This window comes from Lepus europaeus, chromosome 10, assembly GCF_033115175.1.
Source record: "Lepus europaeus isolate LE1 chromosome 10, mLepTim1.pri, whole genome shotgun sequence".
Lineage (NCBI taxonomy): Eukaryota > Metazoa > Chordata > Mammalia > Lagomorpha > Leporidae > Lepus > Lepus europaeus.
Window position 1 is genome coordinate 25,633,116 of NC_084836.1, and position 16,903 is coordinate 25,650,018.

General features: G+C 41.5%; 1 protein-coding gene across 2 annotated transcripts in view; it reads left to right on the top strand.

The window, feature by feature from the left end:
- FGD6 (FYVE, RhoGEF and PH domain containing 6) overlaps positions 1-16,903 on the top strand; it is a 145,577-nt gene that overhangs the window by 65,150 nt on the left and 63,524 nt on the right. For both annotated transcript variants that reach the window (XM_062203114.1, XM_062203115.1), the window contains exons 4-5: positions 15,870-15,937; positions 16,021-16,051. In XM_062203114.1, coding sequence (XP_062059098.1) covers positions 15,870-15,937; positions 16,021-16,051 — 99 coding nt within the window. The remainder of the gene's footprint in view (positions 1-15,869; positions 15,938-16,020; positions 16,052-16,903) is intronic.

The window sequence follows — 16,903 nt, forward strand, 5'->3', positions numbered from 1 at the left end:
GATAGTGAAGACTAATGTTGGGATTAACCACCAGAAATTATTTAGGCAGGGAATTTGTAGAACTCCTAAGACAGATGTACAATTTTGTTCCTAAAGACTCACAATATCCCTCTGCAGCCTGTGGGTTTTACTTTGACCATCAAGTTATTCCTCCTGTGTCTTATTGGTATCCTCTTGTTCATTTTCCATGTTACTTCTTCATGGACTTAGATGCTGCAAATATTTACCGAGTACCCATTATGTCACAGGTATCATTGGTATTTGCTAGAGATAAACAGTGTTCAAGGTCCATGCTTTTGTGGTGTTTATGACCTAGTGGGGCAGGAGAGACCTTAAGTGCATAAACAGGAAGAACCTCAGAGTATTATTTGCTATGAAGGGAACAAAGTAGAGTGATATGCTATAAACCAAGGGAGTTACCTTGGGTAAAACCCTTTGAGAAAGTGGTATTTGCCGGAGACTTAAATGACTGGTAAGATTTGAGGAAGAGCATTCATGGTCTGCCCTGCTAAGAGCTATCATTAAATCAACCACTGTTCTCTTTCTTAAGTAACCTCATTGTCTTACTTCTCCTGATAGATGCTCTTTCCTATTTGTTTCTTTTGGTTGAAACCTTTCTAGTTTCTCTCTATACTTCTTGAAGTGGTGACCAAAATTGGTTTCTACTTTCTGTTAGGGATCTCACTGATCCATTCTATAAAGGAAGTATTAATCTCCAGCCTTGCGGTGTTATGTCTCTTCCCAACACATCCTGTCATTAACACTACCAGCCTGACTCATTCATGTTGTGGTTAGTAGAGACTCCCAGGGTTCCTTCCTCTATATTTGTGCCTGCCTTTCTTTTCACTTCCTGTATTTATATTACTCTTTTACGTCCTTAGTTGTGCCACATTGCAAAATACCTGTTAAATATTTAACTTCTTAAAAAATGGGATTATTTCTTCAGTGAATCATTGATATTTCATATTTTTTTTTACCTAATACCAGTAGTGTTAATAATGTCCCTCTTTTAGAGTTGTCAGCCCTCTGATGAACTTACTCTCTGTCTCTTCATCCTGCACAGTAGCAATAATAGACAAACTCTCCTTTTCTATATAGTTGTAAATCTATTTAAATTAGCCTGGTGAAGCCTTTCTCTTAATTTGCTTTCCTAGTGGTTAGGAAGATTACATTCTATGGAGTCAGCCAACTGGGTTCCTAGCAATTACTCATTCTCGATTTTAAGCAACTTAACTTCTCTTTGTATTAGTTTCCCCATCTGTGAAAAGAGTAGATAGTGGAGTACATACTTGTTACTCTTTTCTAAGGTTGTTGTGTTGGGACAAAGGGAGAACACAATAGTCTTGTAGCTACTATTATTGATTTATATGAAAATAAGCAAGCAAAATCTTAAACATCTCAGGTAAATGCTATGTGTAACCTTACCAATCAATACAGTTTCAAGCTTATCCTTTTTTTTTTTTTTAAGATTTATTTATTTACTTGAGAGGCAGAGTTACAGAGAGAAATAGAGAGGTCTTCCATCTGCTGATTTACTCCCCAAACGGCCACAATGGTTGGAGCTGGGCCGATCTGAAACCAGGAGCCAGAAGCTTCTTCTGGGTCTCCCATACAGGTTCAGGGGCCCAAGCACTAGGACCATCTTCTACTACTTTCCCAGACCCTAGCAGAGAGCTGGATGGAAAGAGGAACAGCTGAGACTCGAACCAGTGCCCATATGGGATCTGGCACACTAGGCTGCAGCTGGAACTTGACATATGGGATGCCGGTCCCACAGGCGGATGCTTAACCTACTATGCTACAGCAGCAGCCCCAAGTTTATCTTTGCTTTAATGACTAAATTAGAAACTTGTTCACAAATAAGCTGTCTTAATGGCAGATTTTTAAATTTGGCATTCTAAGACCTGTGTTTCAGTTCCAGCTCTGCCTTGGCAAAGTAGTTTTATTAAGTTGTTTTGGTTATTTACATCACTCACATTTCACAGTGGATTCCAGGTGAATTAACACCTGAAGTTATATAATAGCAAAAGTTAAAACATGTAGTTAAAGATTTCAGAGAGTCATCAAATAATGCTGGAATTACTGTATATCTACCTGCCAGGAAGTTAATTTGGATCCCTTACTTTGACCCTATATAAAAATTAGACTTACTAAGAACTCAAAATTCTAGAAGAAAATTGCAGGAATAACTTTTCATGGCCTGCGATTAGGCAAAGGTTTCTTGATATGACAGCAAAAGTTCAGTGATGAGAGGAAAAATGATAAATTGGTCTTCATCAAAAGTGAAAGCTTTGTACTATAAATAATGCCATTAAGAAAGTGAACAGGCAGGGACCAGTGCTGTGCTGTAGTGGGTAAAGCTGTCACCTGCAGTGCTGACATCCCATATTGTTGCCAATTCAAGTCCCGGCTGCTCTACTTCGAGACCAGCTTTCTGCTATGGACTGGGAAAACAGTAGAAGATGGCCCAAGTCCTTGGGACCCTTCACCCACATGGGAGACCAGGAAGAAGCTCTTGGCTCCTGGCTTTGGACTGGCCCAGCTCTGGCCATTGCGGCCATCTAGGGAGTGAACCAGCAGATGAAAGACCTCTTTCTCTCTGCCTCTGCCTCTGCCTCTTTGTAGCTCTGCCTATCAAATAAATAAATAAATCTTAAAAATAAAGAAGTGAACAAGGAACACACCAAATAAGAGAAGATATTAGCAAATCACATTACTGATCAAGGACTTGTACACAGCATATATAACAAGCTCTTACAATTCAATAAAAAGAGAAATAACCCAGACTTAATGATCTGAATAGACAAAAGAAGATGTAAGAAGACCCAATAGGGACTGGCACTGTGGTGCATTGGGTTAAAGCCCTGGCCTGCAGCGCTGGCGTCCCATATGGGTGCTGGTTTGAGTCCTGGCTGCTCCGCTTCTGATCTGGCTCCCTACTAATGCACCAAGAAAGCAGTGCAAGATGGCCTGAATCCTTGGACTGCTGCACCCTTGTGGGAGACTTGGAAGATGCTCCTGGCTCCTGGCTCCTGGCTTCAGATTAGCCCATCTTCGGCTATTGTGGCCATTTGGGGAGTGAACTAGTGGATGGAAGACCTCTCTCTGTCTGTTTCTACCTCGCTTTGTAACCCTGTCTTTCAAATACATGAAATAAATCCTTAAAACAATAGCCAATAGCCAATAATCACATGAAAGATGTTCAACATCATGAGCCATTAGGAAAATCTTATTCAAAGTCTCTAAGAGGTTTGTATCCACTAGAATTGTTATAATAAAAAATATAGACAGTTGAGGTGAGTGAACTGAGCTGTGGCCTGCAATGCTGACATCCCATACAAACATTGGTTCAAGACCAAGCTGCTCCATTTCTGATCCACCTTCCTGTTGGTGTGCCTGGGAAGGCAATGAAGGAATTGGGCCCCTGCCACCCATGTGGGAGACCCAGATTGCATTCTAGACTTCTGGCTTCTACCTGGCTCATCCCCAGCTGTTATAGACAATGGGTGAGTAGGCCAGCGGATGGAAGAGCTCTTGCTTTGTCTCTCCCTCTCTCTCTCTCTCTAATTCTTTCAAATAAAATAGATAAATTGTTTTAAAAATGTAGACTATAACAAGTGGTGAATTTGAAATTCTTATACACTGCTTCTAAGAATGTAAAATGGTGTAGCTGCTTTGGAAAGCATTCTGGCAGTTCCTCAAATGCTTAAATATAGAGTTACCATGTAAGCCAACAATTCTGCTCCTTAGTATCTAACCTAAGAGAAGTGAAGGCATATGTCTTCCCCAAAATGTACAGAAATATTCATTGTAGGTTTATCCCTAATAATGCAAAAGTGAAAAGAATTCAGTTGCTCATCAGCTGATTTGTAGATATAATGGAATAAAACTCAGCCATGAAAAGGAACAGGGAATGATTCTTAATGGGCACAGAGTTCCTTTTTAAAAATTTACTTATTTTTCTGTTCTTCTGTTTACTTATCTATTAAACTATCTACTTGAAAGGCAGAACAACAGAGAGAGATCTTCCATATCTTGGTTCACTCCCCAAATGGCTACAGTAGTCAGGTCTAGGCCAGGCAGGGTGAGGAGCTGAGAACTCTCTCCTGGTATCCCACATGGGCGGCAGGGGCCCTGTTACTTGGGCCATCTTCTGTTGCCTTCCCAGGAGATTAGCAGGAAGCTGGATTGGAAGTGAACTAGTCAGGACTTGAACCAGCACTCTTATGATATACTGGCATGCAAGTGTCCACTTTAACCCACTGTGCCACAACACCAGCTCTGGAGTTTGTTATTTTGAATAATGAAAACATTTGAAAGTTCTGTTGTAGTTATGGTTGCATAAACCTGAATATGTTACGAATCATTGAATTGTATGCTTTAAAAGGGTAAATACACATTTTTATGGTGTGTGAATTATATCTCAATAAACTTTTAATGAATAAAAGAATCTTTCTGAAGGAAGAACAATAGTGCTAACTGAAAGGTTAGTATGGGAAAGCATATATCATATAATCCTATACATCAGCCAAGAACAGACCACACATTTAGCTTTTTTAGTAACTCAAGTAAAAAAGTTGTCAGTGTCCAAAACAAAAAACAAGTTCTTTGGAGTAGAAACGTAAGAAGAGAAGTTTCTTTGTAATTTCTTTGATTCTTAGTTTCTCAATTTGTTTTTTTTTTTTAAGATTTATTTATTTATTTGAAAGTCAGAGTTACACAGAAAGAGAAGGAGAGGCAGAGAGAGAGAGAGAGAGGTCTTCCATCCGCTGGCTCACTCCTCATTTGCTGTCTTGCAGGCATCCCAGGCGGTAGTTCAGCCTGCTGCACCACAGTGCCCACCTTACTGTATTAGTCTTTCTTTTTAGTACTTAATAAGTGTTTGTTAAAATGAGATGTATCCATCCTGTTTATTTATGGTTGCCTCCTCACCTGCCCTGCATATTCATTTTTTTTATTTTATTCTTTTTGATAGGCAGAGTTAGACAGTGAGAGAGAGAGACAGAGAAAGATTTTCTTCCGTTGGTTCACTTCCCTAATGGCCGCCACAGCCGGCACTGTGCCCATCTGAAGCCAGGAGCCGGGTGCTTCCTCCCGATCTCCCATGTGGGTGTAGGGACCCAAGCACTTGAGCCATCCTCCACTGCCCTCCCGGGCCACAGCAGAGAGCTGGAGTGGAAGAGGAGCAACCGGGACTAGTACCCGGCACCCCAACCAGAACTAGAACCCTGGGTGCTGGCGCTGCAGGCGGAGGATTAGCCAAGTGAGCCACGGACCCGGCCTGCATATTCATTTACTTGTCCTTTTTAAAATCTTTACAGAATAGCTCATATGATATATATACTTTCATGAAGAAAAGTGTGAAATCCTAAGAGAACTTTGCCCTCTAGAGATTAATCGTCACCTCATTTTGGAAATAACTTTATGATAAAGTGATGCTTCTCAAGTAGGTCTGGATATGAACATATTTAGTTTCTTATTAGGACTCTTGGGTAGAAGAGGCCTTTTAATAAGTTTATTAAAAAGTAATGGATACTCTCCCCCCCTACACACTCCGCCATGAGTCCATCAATTTCTGCACCATCCACTCACACTGGACCATGGGTGGGGGGAATCTGATGAGCTTTCTTCTGGCATTGTTAATGGACCTATTAACTGTTACCATGACAGTACTGCTGCTTCTACAGGTACAGTGTTGTAGCATGCCTTTTAATAAATGTCATGACATCTGTACCCTCTAAAAAAAACCTAATGGATGAATTTCAGTGAACATTGCTTGTAGAGAGCAAATATGAAAGAGTAGAACACAGTGAAGAATTTACAAAGTTGAGTTACTATAGGGGCCGGTGCTGTGGCACAGTGGGTTAAAGCCCCAGCCTGGGTGCCGATTGAGTTCTCTGCTATGGCCTGGGAAAACAGTATAAGATGGCCCAACTCCTTGGGTCCCTGCACCCACATGGGAGACCAGGAAGAAGCTCCTGGCTCCTGGCTTTGGATTGCTGCAGCTCCAGCCATTGTGGTCATTTGGGGAGTGTCTCTACCTCATTCTGTAACTCTGTCTTTCAAATAAATAAAATAATTCTTTTAAAAAAAAGTTGAGTTATTATAGATATTGAAATGTAAAACTACATTTTAGGTCAAAAATTCTGTTTTGGAATTTGTTCTACTTATTTTATAACCTTGATGATGTAATTTTGTTATTTGTGGTTCATATTTCAGCTCGCAGTAGTGTACTTTTGGGAGATACTGTTATTTAACGGTCATTCTGCTTTGAAATGTGATGTAATTTAAGTGAGGATTTTTGTTAACTGGAAAGTTGAGATGCCAGATCTGGCTTCTCTGGAGGTTTAACAGTATACTGTATTTTTCTTCCATTGTTTGACTTGGGTGAATCAGTTATTCTTATAAGGTAGAGATTTTATAGAAATTTTATTTTATTGTTGTTATTGTTTTTTAGTAATCTGGGACTTTGTGTCTACTTTAAACATGATGATAACCCAATTATTCATATTCTACTAGTTATTATCCCTCTTTTTTTAACTCTCTAGTTTTGCTGATTTAAATGGTAAAACAGACAACAAGAATATATAGATTTCCAGAATTTTAAAATTGGAAAAGGTCTTAATCATCTAGCCTAGCCCCTTGCTATTCTCTGTGTTGAAATGTTTTGGTCATTTAAGTTTGAATTTTCCTGTTTTTCAAAGCAATGTGTTCTAGTTTTAGGTTCTAAGAAGGTGGCAGCCACCTTTGTGGTGTTTCACGAATATTAATTACACAGTTGAGCAGCCGCTGTGCTAGGTACAGAAGGATACAGAGGTGAATAAGATCATAGACTCAAGGAAACTCAGTCCTGTAAATATTATATGCACAAGACAGTAGCCTGTCCTTTAGTGAGTGGCAGGAAGAAAACATCAAGGCAGCCCTTTGAGTGCTGTCTTAAAAGGATGAGCTGGAATACGACAGGCAGACGCTGCTGGGGAGGGAAGTCAAAGCAAAAGGAAAGGCGTGTGCAGAGGCAGACCTACAGAGCGCACTTGGAGTTGCAAGGTAATTCAGTTCAACTGGAATAGGGAGTACACAGCGTGGCGGCGGCGGAGAGAGACTAGTGACATTTAGTGGACACGTTGTGAAGTGTCTTGTGTACACAGAAAAGTAAAGTTTGGTCTCTGTTACCTATATGGGATGGAGATCTGCTAATGTGGTTCAGCCTGAGAACTAACATGATTCTGTTTGCCTTCTAGAAATATTCTGGTGGCAGTGTAGAGAGTGGATTGCAGTCAGGTAAATTTAGAGTCAGGGAAACTACTCAGGTTAATGTAATAGTGTAGGTAAGACCTCAGGAGGCGCTGTTGAAGAAGAGGAAAGAATCAATTCAGCTTTTTAGAAATATTCAGCAGGAATGATTGACAGGACTTGCTGATTGAGAGGTGGTGATAAATGCTGGCTATGAGGACAGGAAAGAGGAGTTCATGTTTCTGGTTGTCGTTGAGCATGTATAGTAGATAGTATAAAGAAATTCAGACTTTCCCTTTGCAGATTCCGTGTTTGAGTATGGTGAAAAAAACTGAGAATAGACAGATCAACAGGAGAAAGGGGGTACAAATTTATTAACATGCACAGATGCATAAGAACCACACAAAATGAGAAGACTCCAGGAAGAACCAGATGATTAAAGAGTAAACATTCTCTTCTTAGGGGAGATAGAAATAGAAGGGGTTATAGCCAGTTTTAGAGGGGTCTTTTACTTTGGGCCCATTCATTGCTTTTAAAAATCCTGATTCAAAAATGAACAGGCCCAAAGAACAGACGATAGCCTGGACAAAGTTCTTCTGAGCTTGAGGGGAGGTGGTGACAAGTTACGAGATAGTGAGCAGCAGAACTGCACCAAGAACAAAGGTTGTCTTGCTATATAGAGGCTCTCCCATGGCAGTCCTCAGAGTGGACGCTTTGGGTGATGGCTCTCCCATGGCAGTCCTCAGAGTGGACGCTGTGGGTGATGGCTCTCCCATGGCAGTCCTCAGAGTGGACGCTGTGGGTGATGGCTCTCCCATGGCAGTCCTCAGAGTGGACGCTGTGGGTGATGGCTCTCCCATGGCAGTCCTCAGAGTGGATGCTGTGGGTGATGTAAATAGGTGGTACTCTTTTAGTCTTCTTTTCTGCAAGTTACTCTTCTTGGTTAATGACATTTTAGGGAAGGATTTTAAAACAATTTCATTTTTGTGGTTGTTCAAAAGCTATCACAAATAGGGCTTTTTATTTGTCCTTATCAAAGCCTAAATCTTAAGCAAGTTCTTGGACTGGTGTTCATATCCATCAGTTCATTCTACTTGAGCACTGTCTCATCCCCAGTGGCTTTTCCAGAAGCTACTGCCTTCACCATGAAGCTCCATGAGTCTTCCCTCTTCAAACTTGGACTTCTTCAGCACTTTTACTTTTCTGACAAGGCATCATGGGGAAGATAGATAGAATGGTGAGCCTTTTCTATGTCTTTTCCAGTGCTGTCTGGAATCAGTTTATTGGCCACTTCTTTCAAGTCATTTGCTTGCACCTCTTGGGTCATAATTTCCATTATCTGGTTTTAGTGAACCTGCTGGTGCTGAGCATAAAGGAGTCTTCTGTGTCTGTTGGTTGACTTCTTACTAAAACTGACACAGGGCTGACAAAGCAAATAACTGTTGGTAGTTTTGGCATCAACATAAGCTTCAATCATGTGCTGCCATTTTTTTTTTAACACTAAACACATTTTGTCATAGGTAAGATCTATGCTATTAGTAATTGAAGTTAGTCAGCATTTTTTTTTTTTTTTGACAGGCAGAGTGGACAGTGACAGAGAGAGAGAGACAGAGAGAAAGGTTGTCCTTTTCCGTTGGTTCACCCACCTTGGCTGCTGCGGCTGGCACACTGCAGCCAGCACACCACGCTGATCCGAAGCCAGGAGCCAGGTGCTTCTCCTGGTCTCCCATGCAGGTGAAGGGCCCAAGGACCTGGGCCATCCTCCACTGCACTCCCAGGCCACAGCAGAGAGCTGGACTGGAAGAGGGGCAACCGGGACAGAATCCAGCGCCCCCAACTGGGACTAGAACCCGGTGTGCCGGTGCCGCAAGCAGAGGATTAGCCTATTGAGCTGTGGCGCTGGCCTAGGCATATTTTTTTTTTAAGATTTATTTTCATTTATTTGAAAGACAAAGTTACAGAGAGAGAGACACACATATAAAGAGAAATAGATCTTCCAACCACTGGTTGAATCCCCAATTGGATGCAATGGCCAGGCTTGGCCAAGTCGAAGCCAGGAGCTTCATCCAGGTCTCCCACATGGGTGGTAGGGGCCCAATTTCATGAGCCAACTTCCATTGCCTTGCCACGCACATTAGCAAGAAACTAGATTAGGAGTGGAGCAGTATAGACATGAACTGGTGCCCATATTGGATGCTGGAGTATCAGGTGGTAGCTTAACCTATTAAGCCAAAATGCTGGCCTCAGTCAGGCACTTTTTGTCCTGGACATCCTCAGTAGTTAGCTTGAATTGTCTAAATGTAGCTTAATCGTTCTGCAGAGTGCAAGATGGACTTCAAACACATGACCCTTAAGGCTATCAGATGCAATTTTAGTTCCTTTGAGTCCTCTTGACTACTGTTTGTCCAATTATTTCTTTTTTTTTTCTTTTTTTAAGATTTATTTATTTATTTGAAAGTCAGAGTTACAGAGAGAGAAGGAGAAGCAGATAGAGAGAGAGAGAGAGAGAGAGAGAGAGAGAGAGAAGTCTTCCATCCGCTGGTTCTCTCCCCAGTTGGCCGCAATGGCTGTAGCTGCGCCAATCCAAAGCCAGGAGCCAAGAACTTCTTCTGAGTCTCCCACACGGATGCAGGGGCCCAAGGACTTAGGCCATCTTCTACTGTTTTCCTAGGCCATAGCAGAGAGCTGGATCAGAAGTGGAGCAGCTGGGTCTCGAACCGGCGCCCTTATAGGATGTCGGTGTTTCAGGCCACAGCGCTGGCCCCTGTCCAGTATTTCTTAAATTGAACATAGCAATTGCATTCACATCATATCAGTGTTAGAAAATGGATCAGCCACTTTCTTCTTGGCTCCCTTTTTGATGCTTTTTCTGAGCCACTTGTTCTTGCCAATTGCCATGGTGCTCAGAGAGCCAAAAGGCAATAGTTGCATTTCTTTTGGAAGAACCAAGTCAACTAAGGGAGCTTCAGAGAGAGCCCTTCCTTGTACTTGGGGGTACAAGGATAGGGGTAGAGGAAACAGGATGTTGGAAAGATCTTAAGTCTAAGGCAGCTTCTCTCAACACTAGTCAGCAAGTGCTTGATGAATTGTGCTAAGAGTGAAGTGCATTGCATACTTTATCCTTTGAGAAGCCTTTCCTGATTTACACACCCCTGCCTGATTATAATCTTTCTTTCTTCACGATACCAACATGCTTCATAGTCATCCTTATATATAATTATATGTGTATTTGGGTTGCTCCCCTTATTCATTGCTTGAAGATTATGGCTGTTTCTTTAATTTCCTCTTCTAGCACTTTCATACTCCTTCTCAGACTACAGTATCAGTTTCCATGATAATTACCTGGGAATCTGAATTTTAAGACCTGCCTGGTGATTCAGTGTATAATACCTTAATTCTTAGGTTGGATAGTGGTAAATCTGAGTTCTCTTCCCAACTCTGCTAATAATCAACTTTAATTTTGGCAAATCTCAGTTTTAGATGTGACTTCTTTGGTTCAGCTCTCACTTTATATATCCCATGTGTTTGATATCATTCACTGTCATGATTTCAGTTACCATTTATTATCTAATGGGTCTCAATATAGTTTTTAAAAGAAAGTCTAAAAATAAAGATTTCCCCTCTATCTCTCTGACTTCTTTTGAACATAAAAGTGATTACAATGAAAATTTAATGTTTAAAAAAGATTTATTGATTTGCTTGAAAGGCAGAGTTACAGAGAAAGAGAGGGAGGGAGGGAGGGAGGGAGAAAGAGATCTTCCATCCACTGGTCCACTCCCCAAGTGACCAAACCAACTACATCTGGGCCAGCCTGAAGCCCAGAGCCTAGAACTCTGTCTCCATGTGAGTGGCAGGGACCCAAGCACTTAGGTCATCTTACTCTACTTTCCTTAGCGCATTAACAGTGGAGCATCCAGGACTTGAACTGGCACTCACGGGATGCTCCCTTCGCAGTTAGCAGCATAACCAACTGTGTCACAGTACTGACCCCTAAAATATAATTTTTAACATACTATAAAACCTTGAGTAGTGTGCATTTGGTACAGCGTTTAAGATGCCCACATCCCATACAGGAGTGTGTAATTGGAGTTCTGACTGCTGCTTCCCGTTTAGCTTCCTGCTGTTGTACAGTCCGGGAATTAGCAGGTGATGGCTTGGGTAGTTGGGTCCCTGTCACTCACCTTGGGGCATTTGGGGTATGAACCAGTAGATAAAAGATTGATCTCTGTATATCTCTGTCTCTGTTTTAATAGGTTTCAAATAAAATGAAAATAGATAAACATTGTTTTTTCTTTTTTTTTTTAACTTTTATTTAGTAAATATAAATTTCCAAAGTACAGTTTATGGATTACAATGGCTCCCCCCCCCCCGCCATAACTTCCCTCTTGCACCCCTCCCATCTCCCGCTCCCCCTCCCATTCCATTCACATTAAGATTCATTTTCAATTATCTTTATATACAGAAGATCTATTTAGTATATATTAAGTAAAGATTTCATCAGTTTGCACCCACACAGAAACACAGAGTGTAAAATACTGTTTCAGTACTAGTTATAGCATTACTTCACATTGGACAACACATTAAGGACAGATCCCACATGAGGAGTAAGTACACAGTGACTCCTGTTGTTGACTTAACAATTTGACACTCTTGTTTATGGCGTCAGTAATCTCCCTAGTCTCTAGTTATGAGTTGCCAAGGCTATGGAAGCCTTTTGAGTTCCCCGACTTCGATCTTATTCCGACAGGGTCATAGTCAAAGTGGAAGTTCTCTCCTCCCTTCAGAGAAAGGTACCTCCTTCTTTGATGGCCCCGTTCTTTCCACTGGGATCTCACTCACAGAGATCTTTCATTTAGGTCTTCTTTTTTTTTTTTTTTCCCAGAGTGTCTTGGCTTTCCATGCCTACAATACTCTCATGGGCTTTTCAGCCAGACCCAAATGCCTTAAGGGCTGATTCTGAAGCCAGAGTGCTGTTTAGGGCATCTGCCATTCTATGAGTCTGCTGTGTCTCCCGCTTCCCATGATGGATCGTTCTCTCCCTTTTTTATTCTATCAGTTAGTATTCGCAGACACTAGTCTTGTTTGTGTGATCCCTTTGACTCTTAGACCTATCAGTGTGATCAATTGTGAACTGAAATTGATCACTTGGACTAGTGAGATGGCATTGGTACATGCAACCTTGATGGGATTATATTGGAATCCCCTGGCATGTTTCTAACTCCACCATTAGGGGTAAGTCCGATTGAGCATGTCCCAAATTGTACATCTCCCATCTCCTCCCTCTCTTATTCCCACTCTTATATTTAACAGGGATCACTTTTCAGTTAAATTTAAACACCTAAGAATAATTGTGTGTTAATTACAGAGTTCAACCAATAGTACTAGAACAAAAAAAAAATACTAAAAGGGATAAAGTATTAAATTGTACATCAACAGTCAGGACAAGGGCTGATCAAGTCATTGTTTTTTTTTTTTTTTTGACAGGCAGAGTGGATAGTGAGAGAGAGACAGAGAGAAAGGTCTTCCTTTTTGCCGTTGGTTCACCCTCCAATGGCCGCTGCGGCTGGCTCATCATGCTGATCCGAAGCCAGGAGCCAGGTGCTTCTCCTGGTCTCCCATGCGGGTGCAGGGCCCAAGCATTTGGGCCATCCTCCACTGCCTTCCCGGGCCATAGCAGAGAGCTGGCCTGGAAGAGGGGCAACCGGGATAGAATCCAGCGCCCCAACCGGGACTAGAACCCGGTGTGCCGGCGCCGCAAGGCAGAGGATTAGCCTGTTAAGCCACGGCGCCGGCCAAGTCATTGTTTCTCATAGTGTCCATTTCACTTTAACAGGTTTCCCCTTTGGTGTTCAGTTAGTTGTCGCCGATCAGGGAGAACATATGATATTTGTCCCTTTTGGACTGACTTAATTCACTCAGCATAATGTTTTCCAGATTCCTCCATTTTGTTGCAAATGACTGGGTTTCATTGTTTTTGACTGCTGTATAGTATTCTATAGAGTACATGTCCCATAATTTCTTTATCCAGTCTACTGTTGATGGGCATTTGGGTTGGTTCCAGGTCTTAGCTATTGTGAATTGAGCTGCAATAAACATTAAGGTGCAGACAGCTTTTTTGTATGCCAATTTAATTTCTTTTGGGTAAATTCAAGGAGTGGGATGGCTGGGTTGTATGGTAGGGTTATATTCAGGTTTCTGAGGAATCTCCAGACTGACTTCTATAGTGGCTTGACCAGTTTGTATTCCCACCAACAGTGGGTTAGTGTCCCTTTTTTCCCACATCCCCTCCAGCATCTATTGTTGGTAGATTTCTGAATATGAGCCATTCTAACCGGGGTGAGGTAAAACCTCATTGTGGTTTTGATTTGCATTTCCCTGGTTGCTAGTGATCTTGAACATTTTTTCATGTGTCTGTTGACCATTTGGATTTCCTCTTTAGAAAAATGTCTATTGAGGTTCTTGGCCCATCTCTTAAGTGGGTTGTTTGTTTTGTTGTTGTGGAGTTTCTTGATTTCTTTGTAGATTCTGGTTACCAGCCCTTTATCTGTTACATAGTTTGCAAATATTTTTTCCCATTCTGTCGGTTGCCTCTTCACTTTCCCGACTGTTTCTTTTGCAGTACAGAAACTTCTCAATCTGATGCAATCCCAGTAGTTAATTTTGGCTTTGACTGCCTGTGCCTCCGGGGTCTTTTCCAAGAAGTCTTTGCTGGTACCTATATCTTGCAGGGTTTCTCCAATGTTCTCTAATAATTTGATGGTGTCAGGTTGTAGATTTAAGTCTTTAATCCATGTTGAGTGGATTTTTGTGTAAGGTGAAAGGTAGGGGTCTTGCTTCATGGTTCTGCACATGGAAATCCAATTTTCCCAGCACCATTTATTGAATAGACTGTCCTTACTCCAGGGATTGGTTTTGGATCCTTGATCAAATATAAGTTGGCTGTAGCTGTTTGGATTGATTTCTGGTGTTTCTGTTCTGTTCCATTGGTCTATCCATCTGTTTCTGTACCAGTACCATGCTGTTTTGATAACAACTGCCCTGTAGTATGTAGATTCAATACGATACCAATCAAAATACCAAGGACATTCTTCTCAGATCTGGAAAAAATGATGCCACAATTCATATGGAGACACAGGAGACCTCGAACAGCTAAAGCAATCTTGTACAACAAAAACAAAGCCAGAGGCGTCACAATACCAGATTTCAGGACATACTACAGGGCAGTTGTTATCAAAACAGCATGGTACTGGTACAGAAACAGATGGATAAAATTTTTTAAAGATTTATTTTTTACTTGAAAGTCAGAGTTACACAGAGGGAGAATGAGCCGTGGAGAGAGAGGTTTTCCATCCGCTGGTTCATTCCCCAGTTGGCCGCAACTGCCAGAGCTGTGCCAATCCGAAGCCAGCAGCCAGGAGCTTCTTCTGGGTCTCCCACGTGGGTGCAGGGGCCCAAGCACTTGGGCTAACTTTTACTGTTTTCCCAGGCCATAGCAGAGAGCTGGATTGGAAGTGGAGCAGCTGGGACTCGAACCGCCACCCATATGGGATGCCAGCACTGCAGGCGGCAGCTTTACCTGCTGTGCCACAGCGCCGGCCCCATCACAGCTACTTTTTATACTTACTGTCATGTTGCCTTAGCCAACTCTGCCCTGTCCAGCTCTGCCCTGTGCCATACAGAATGACTGTGTCTTAGTGTTGCCAGTGTCCACGTGGATGCAGAAACCTCTCTTTCCAAAAACCAGGTCTGATGTTTCATCAACAGAAACATTAGAGCATTTTCGTTTTAACACAGCGGTCATAATTTTTACCTTAGGGATAGTATCCAAAATGTTAGATTTGCTTATTCCTTATTTACTCTTTTTTTGCCCCTTGCTGTAGTACTGCAGGATTCAGATCTTTCATTTGAATAGAAATGGAAAGAAACTCTTCTTTTCTTTAATCCCCTGGAAACAAAGCCAGTCATGTTAATATTCCATTAACAACATGAAATTCACCTAAATACTGAAACCTCCTGCCAAGATATTTCTGTTATTCCTTTCAAACATGCACAGTTCCCCCTGCTGGGGCATTAAACTTTCATACAAAGGAGTACAGAGTAAAAGAATTTCACGTTAGCTCTTCAGGATAGAACTGCTGTGTTTCTAAGACCCCTGTACGAGGGATTTTAAGGAAATTGAGGGCCTGTGGCTGTAATGTTGGTATAGACTGGGAAGAAATTCGTTCAGACTGTACTTAAGGTTGTCTGAGAACGGCCTTACTTAGGGTGAAGTTCTCTCACATTCCTGCTGGATATTCACCAGTAATGATCACATTGCTGTGTGCACCCAGTGGACTCACGTTCAATGGTATCTGTAGGGGTCCTTTCTGCTGCAGAATGGTTTGAACCATCGAGGTACTACTCAGGCTGGTCGGTTAATCCCGTTACAGACTGCTCTCAGCTGCTCTTGTGTTGTGGCTTATCCCTCATCATATTTTCTACCTTTGTCATTTGAGATGTTATACAGCATAAATTGTGTGTAATACGGATGGAGATTGTACGTACCGGAGTTAAAAGGTCATGTCTGCCTTGTTCATAGATGATCTTCGTTATCCTTTAATGAGTTTCATACTTTCTGAATGTTCTGTTATCCACAGGATGAAGATACTGGAATGAAAAGTAAAGTGCATCATATTGCCAAGGAGATCATAAGCTCAGAGAAAGTGTAGGTATCTAATTTACAATTCACACAGTTATTTTCCCCCCATTGACTCATTTAAAATGTTTTTTCATTGCTGTGTTTTACAGATTTGTGGATGTATTGAAACTTTTGCATATTGTAAGTATCTGCCAATATTTTCTTGACGTTTAAGACTAACCCCTTTTGTATTTTCCCAAACCCAAAAAGTTTTCAGCATAACTGACTAAATGAATTACACTTATATGCTTTCTCTAATACATGGTCATATTTTAAAATTCATACATTCAATATATATATATATATGTGGATATTTTTAATGCACATGTATCTGATGTGTATATATAGATATACCCAGATGATTTCTTAAAAAATAGAGCTTTTCTCTGCTATGGCCCGGGAGGGCAGTGGAGGATGGCCCAAGTGCTTGGGCCCTGCACCCCATAGGAGACCAGGATAAGTACCTGGCTCCTGCCTTCGGATCAGCGTGGTGCGCCGGCCGCAGTGCACCGGCCGCAGTGCGCCGGCCACGGCGGCCATTGGAGAGTGAACCAACGGTAAAGGAAGACCTTTCTCTCTGTCTCTCTCTCACTGTCCACTCTGCCTGTCAAAAAAAAAAAAAAAAAAAAATAGAGCTTTTATATATCCAAAGTCTTCAAACTTTATATCCTCACAATAAAGAATTTTAAAAGTAATAATATATCTTCTTGGCTGTTTGCGGAGGATATTTGCTGTCAGTAGAATTTTGGACTAATAGTGTGAAAAAGAAAGTCATTGTCATTGTTCCAGACTGTTTTCTGAATAAGTTCCCAGAAACAGACATTTACAACTGTTTGAAGTTTTATTTTCAGTTTTTATAATTGTCAACTTGAACAGACCTGTTGGGACAATTATGATTTATCTGACTGCATATTCTCTTTTCATGCTCTCCCTTTGCTTGCAAGCTTTCACATGTTTTGTTATATACTGGCAATTAAAATGCTTTTGGTGTTA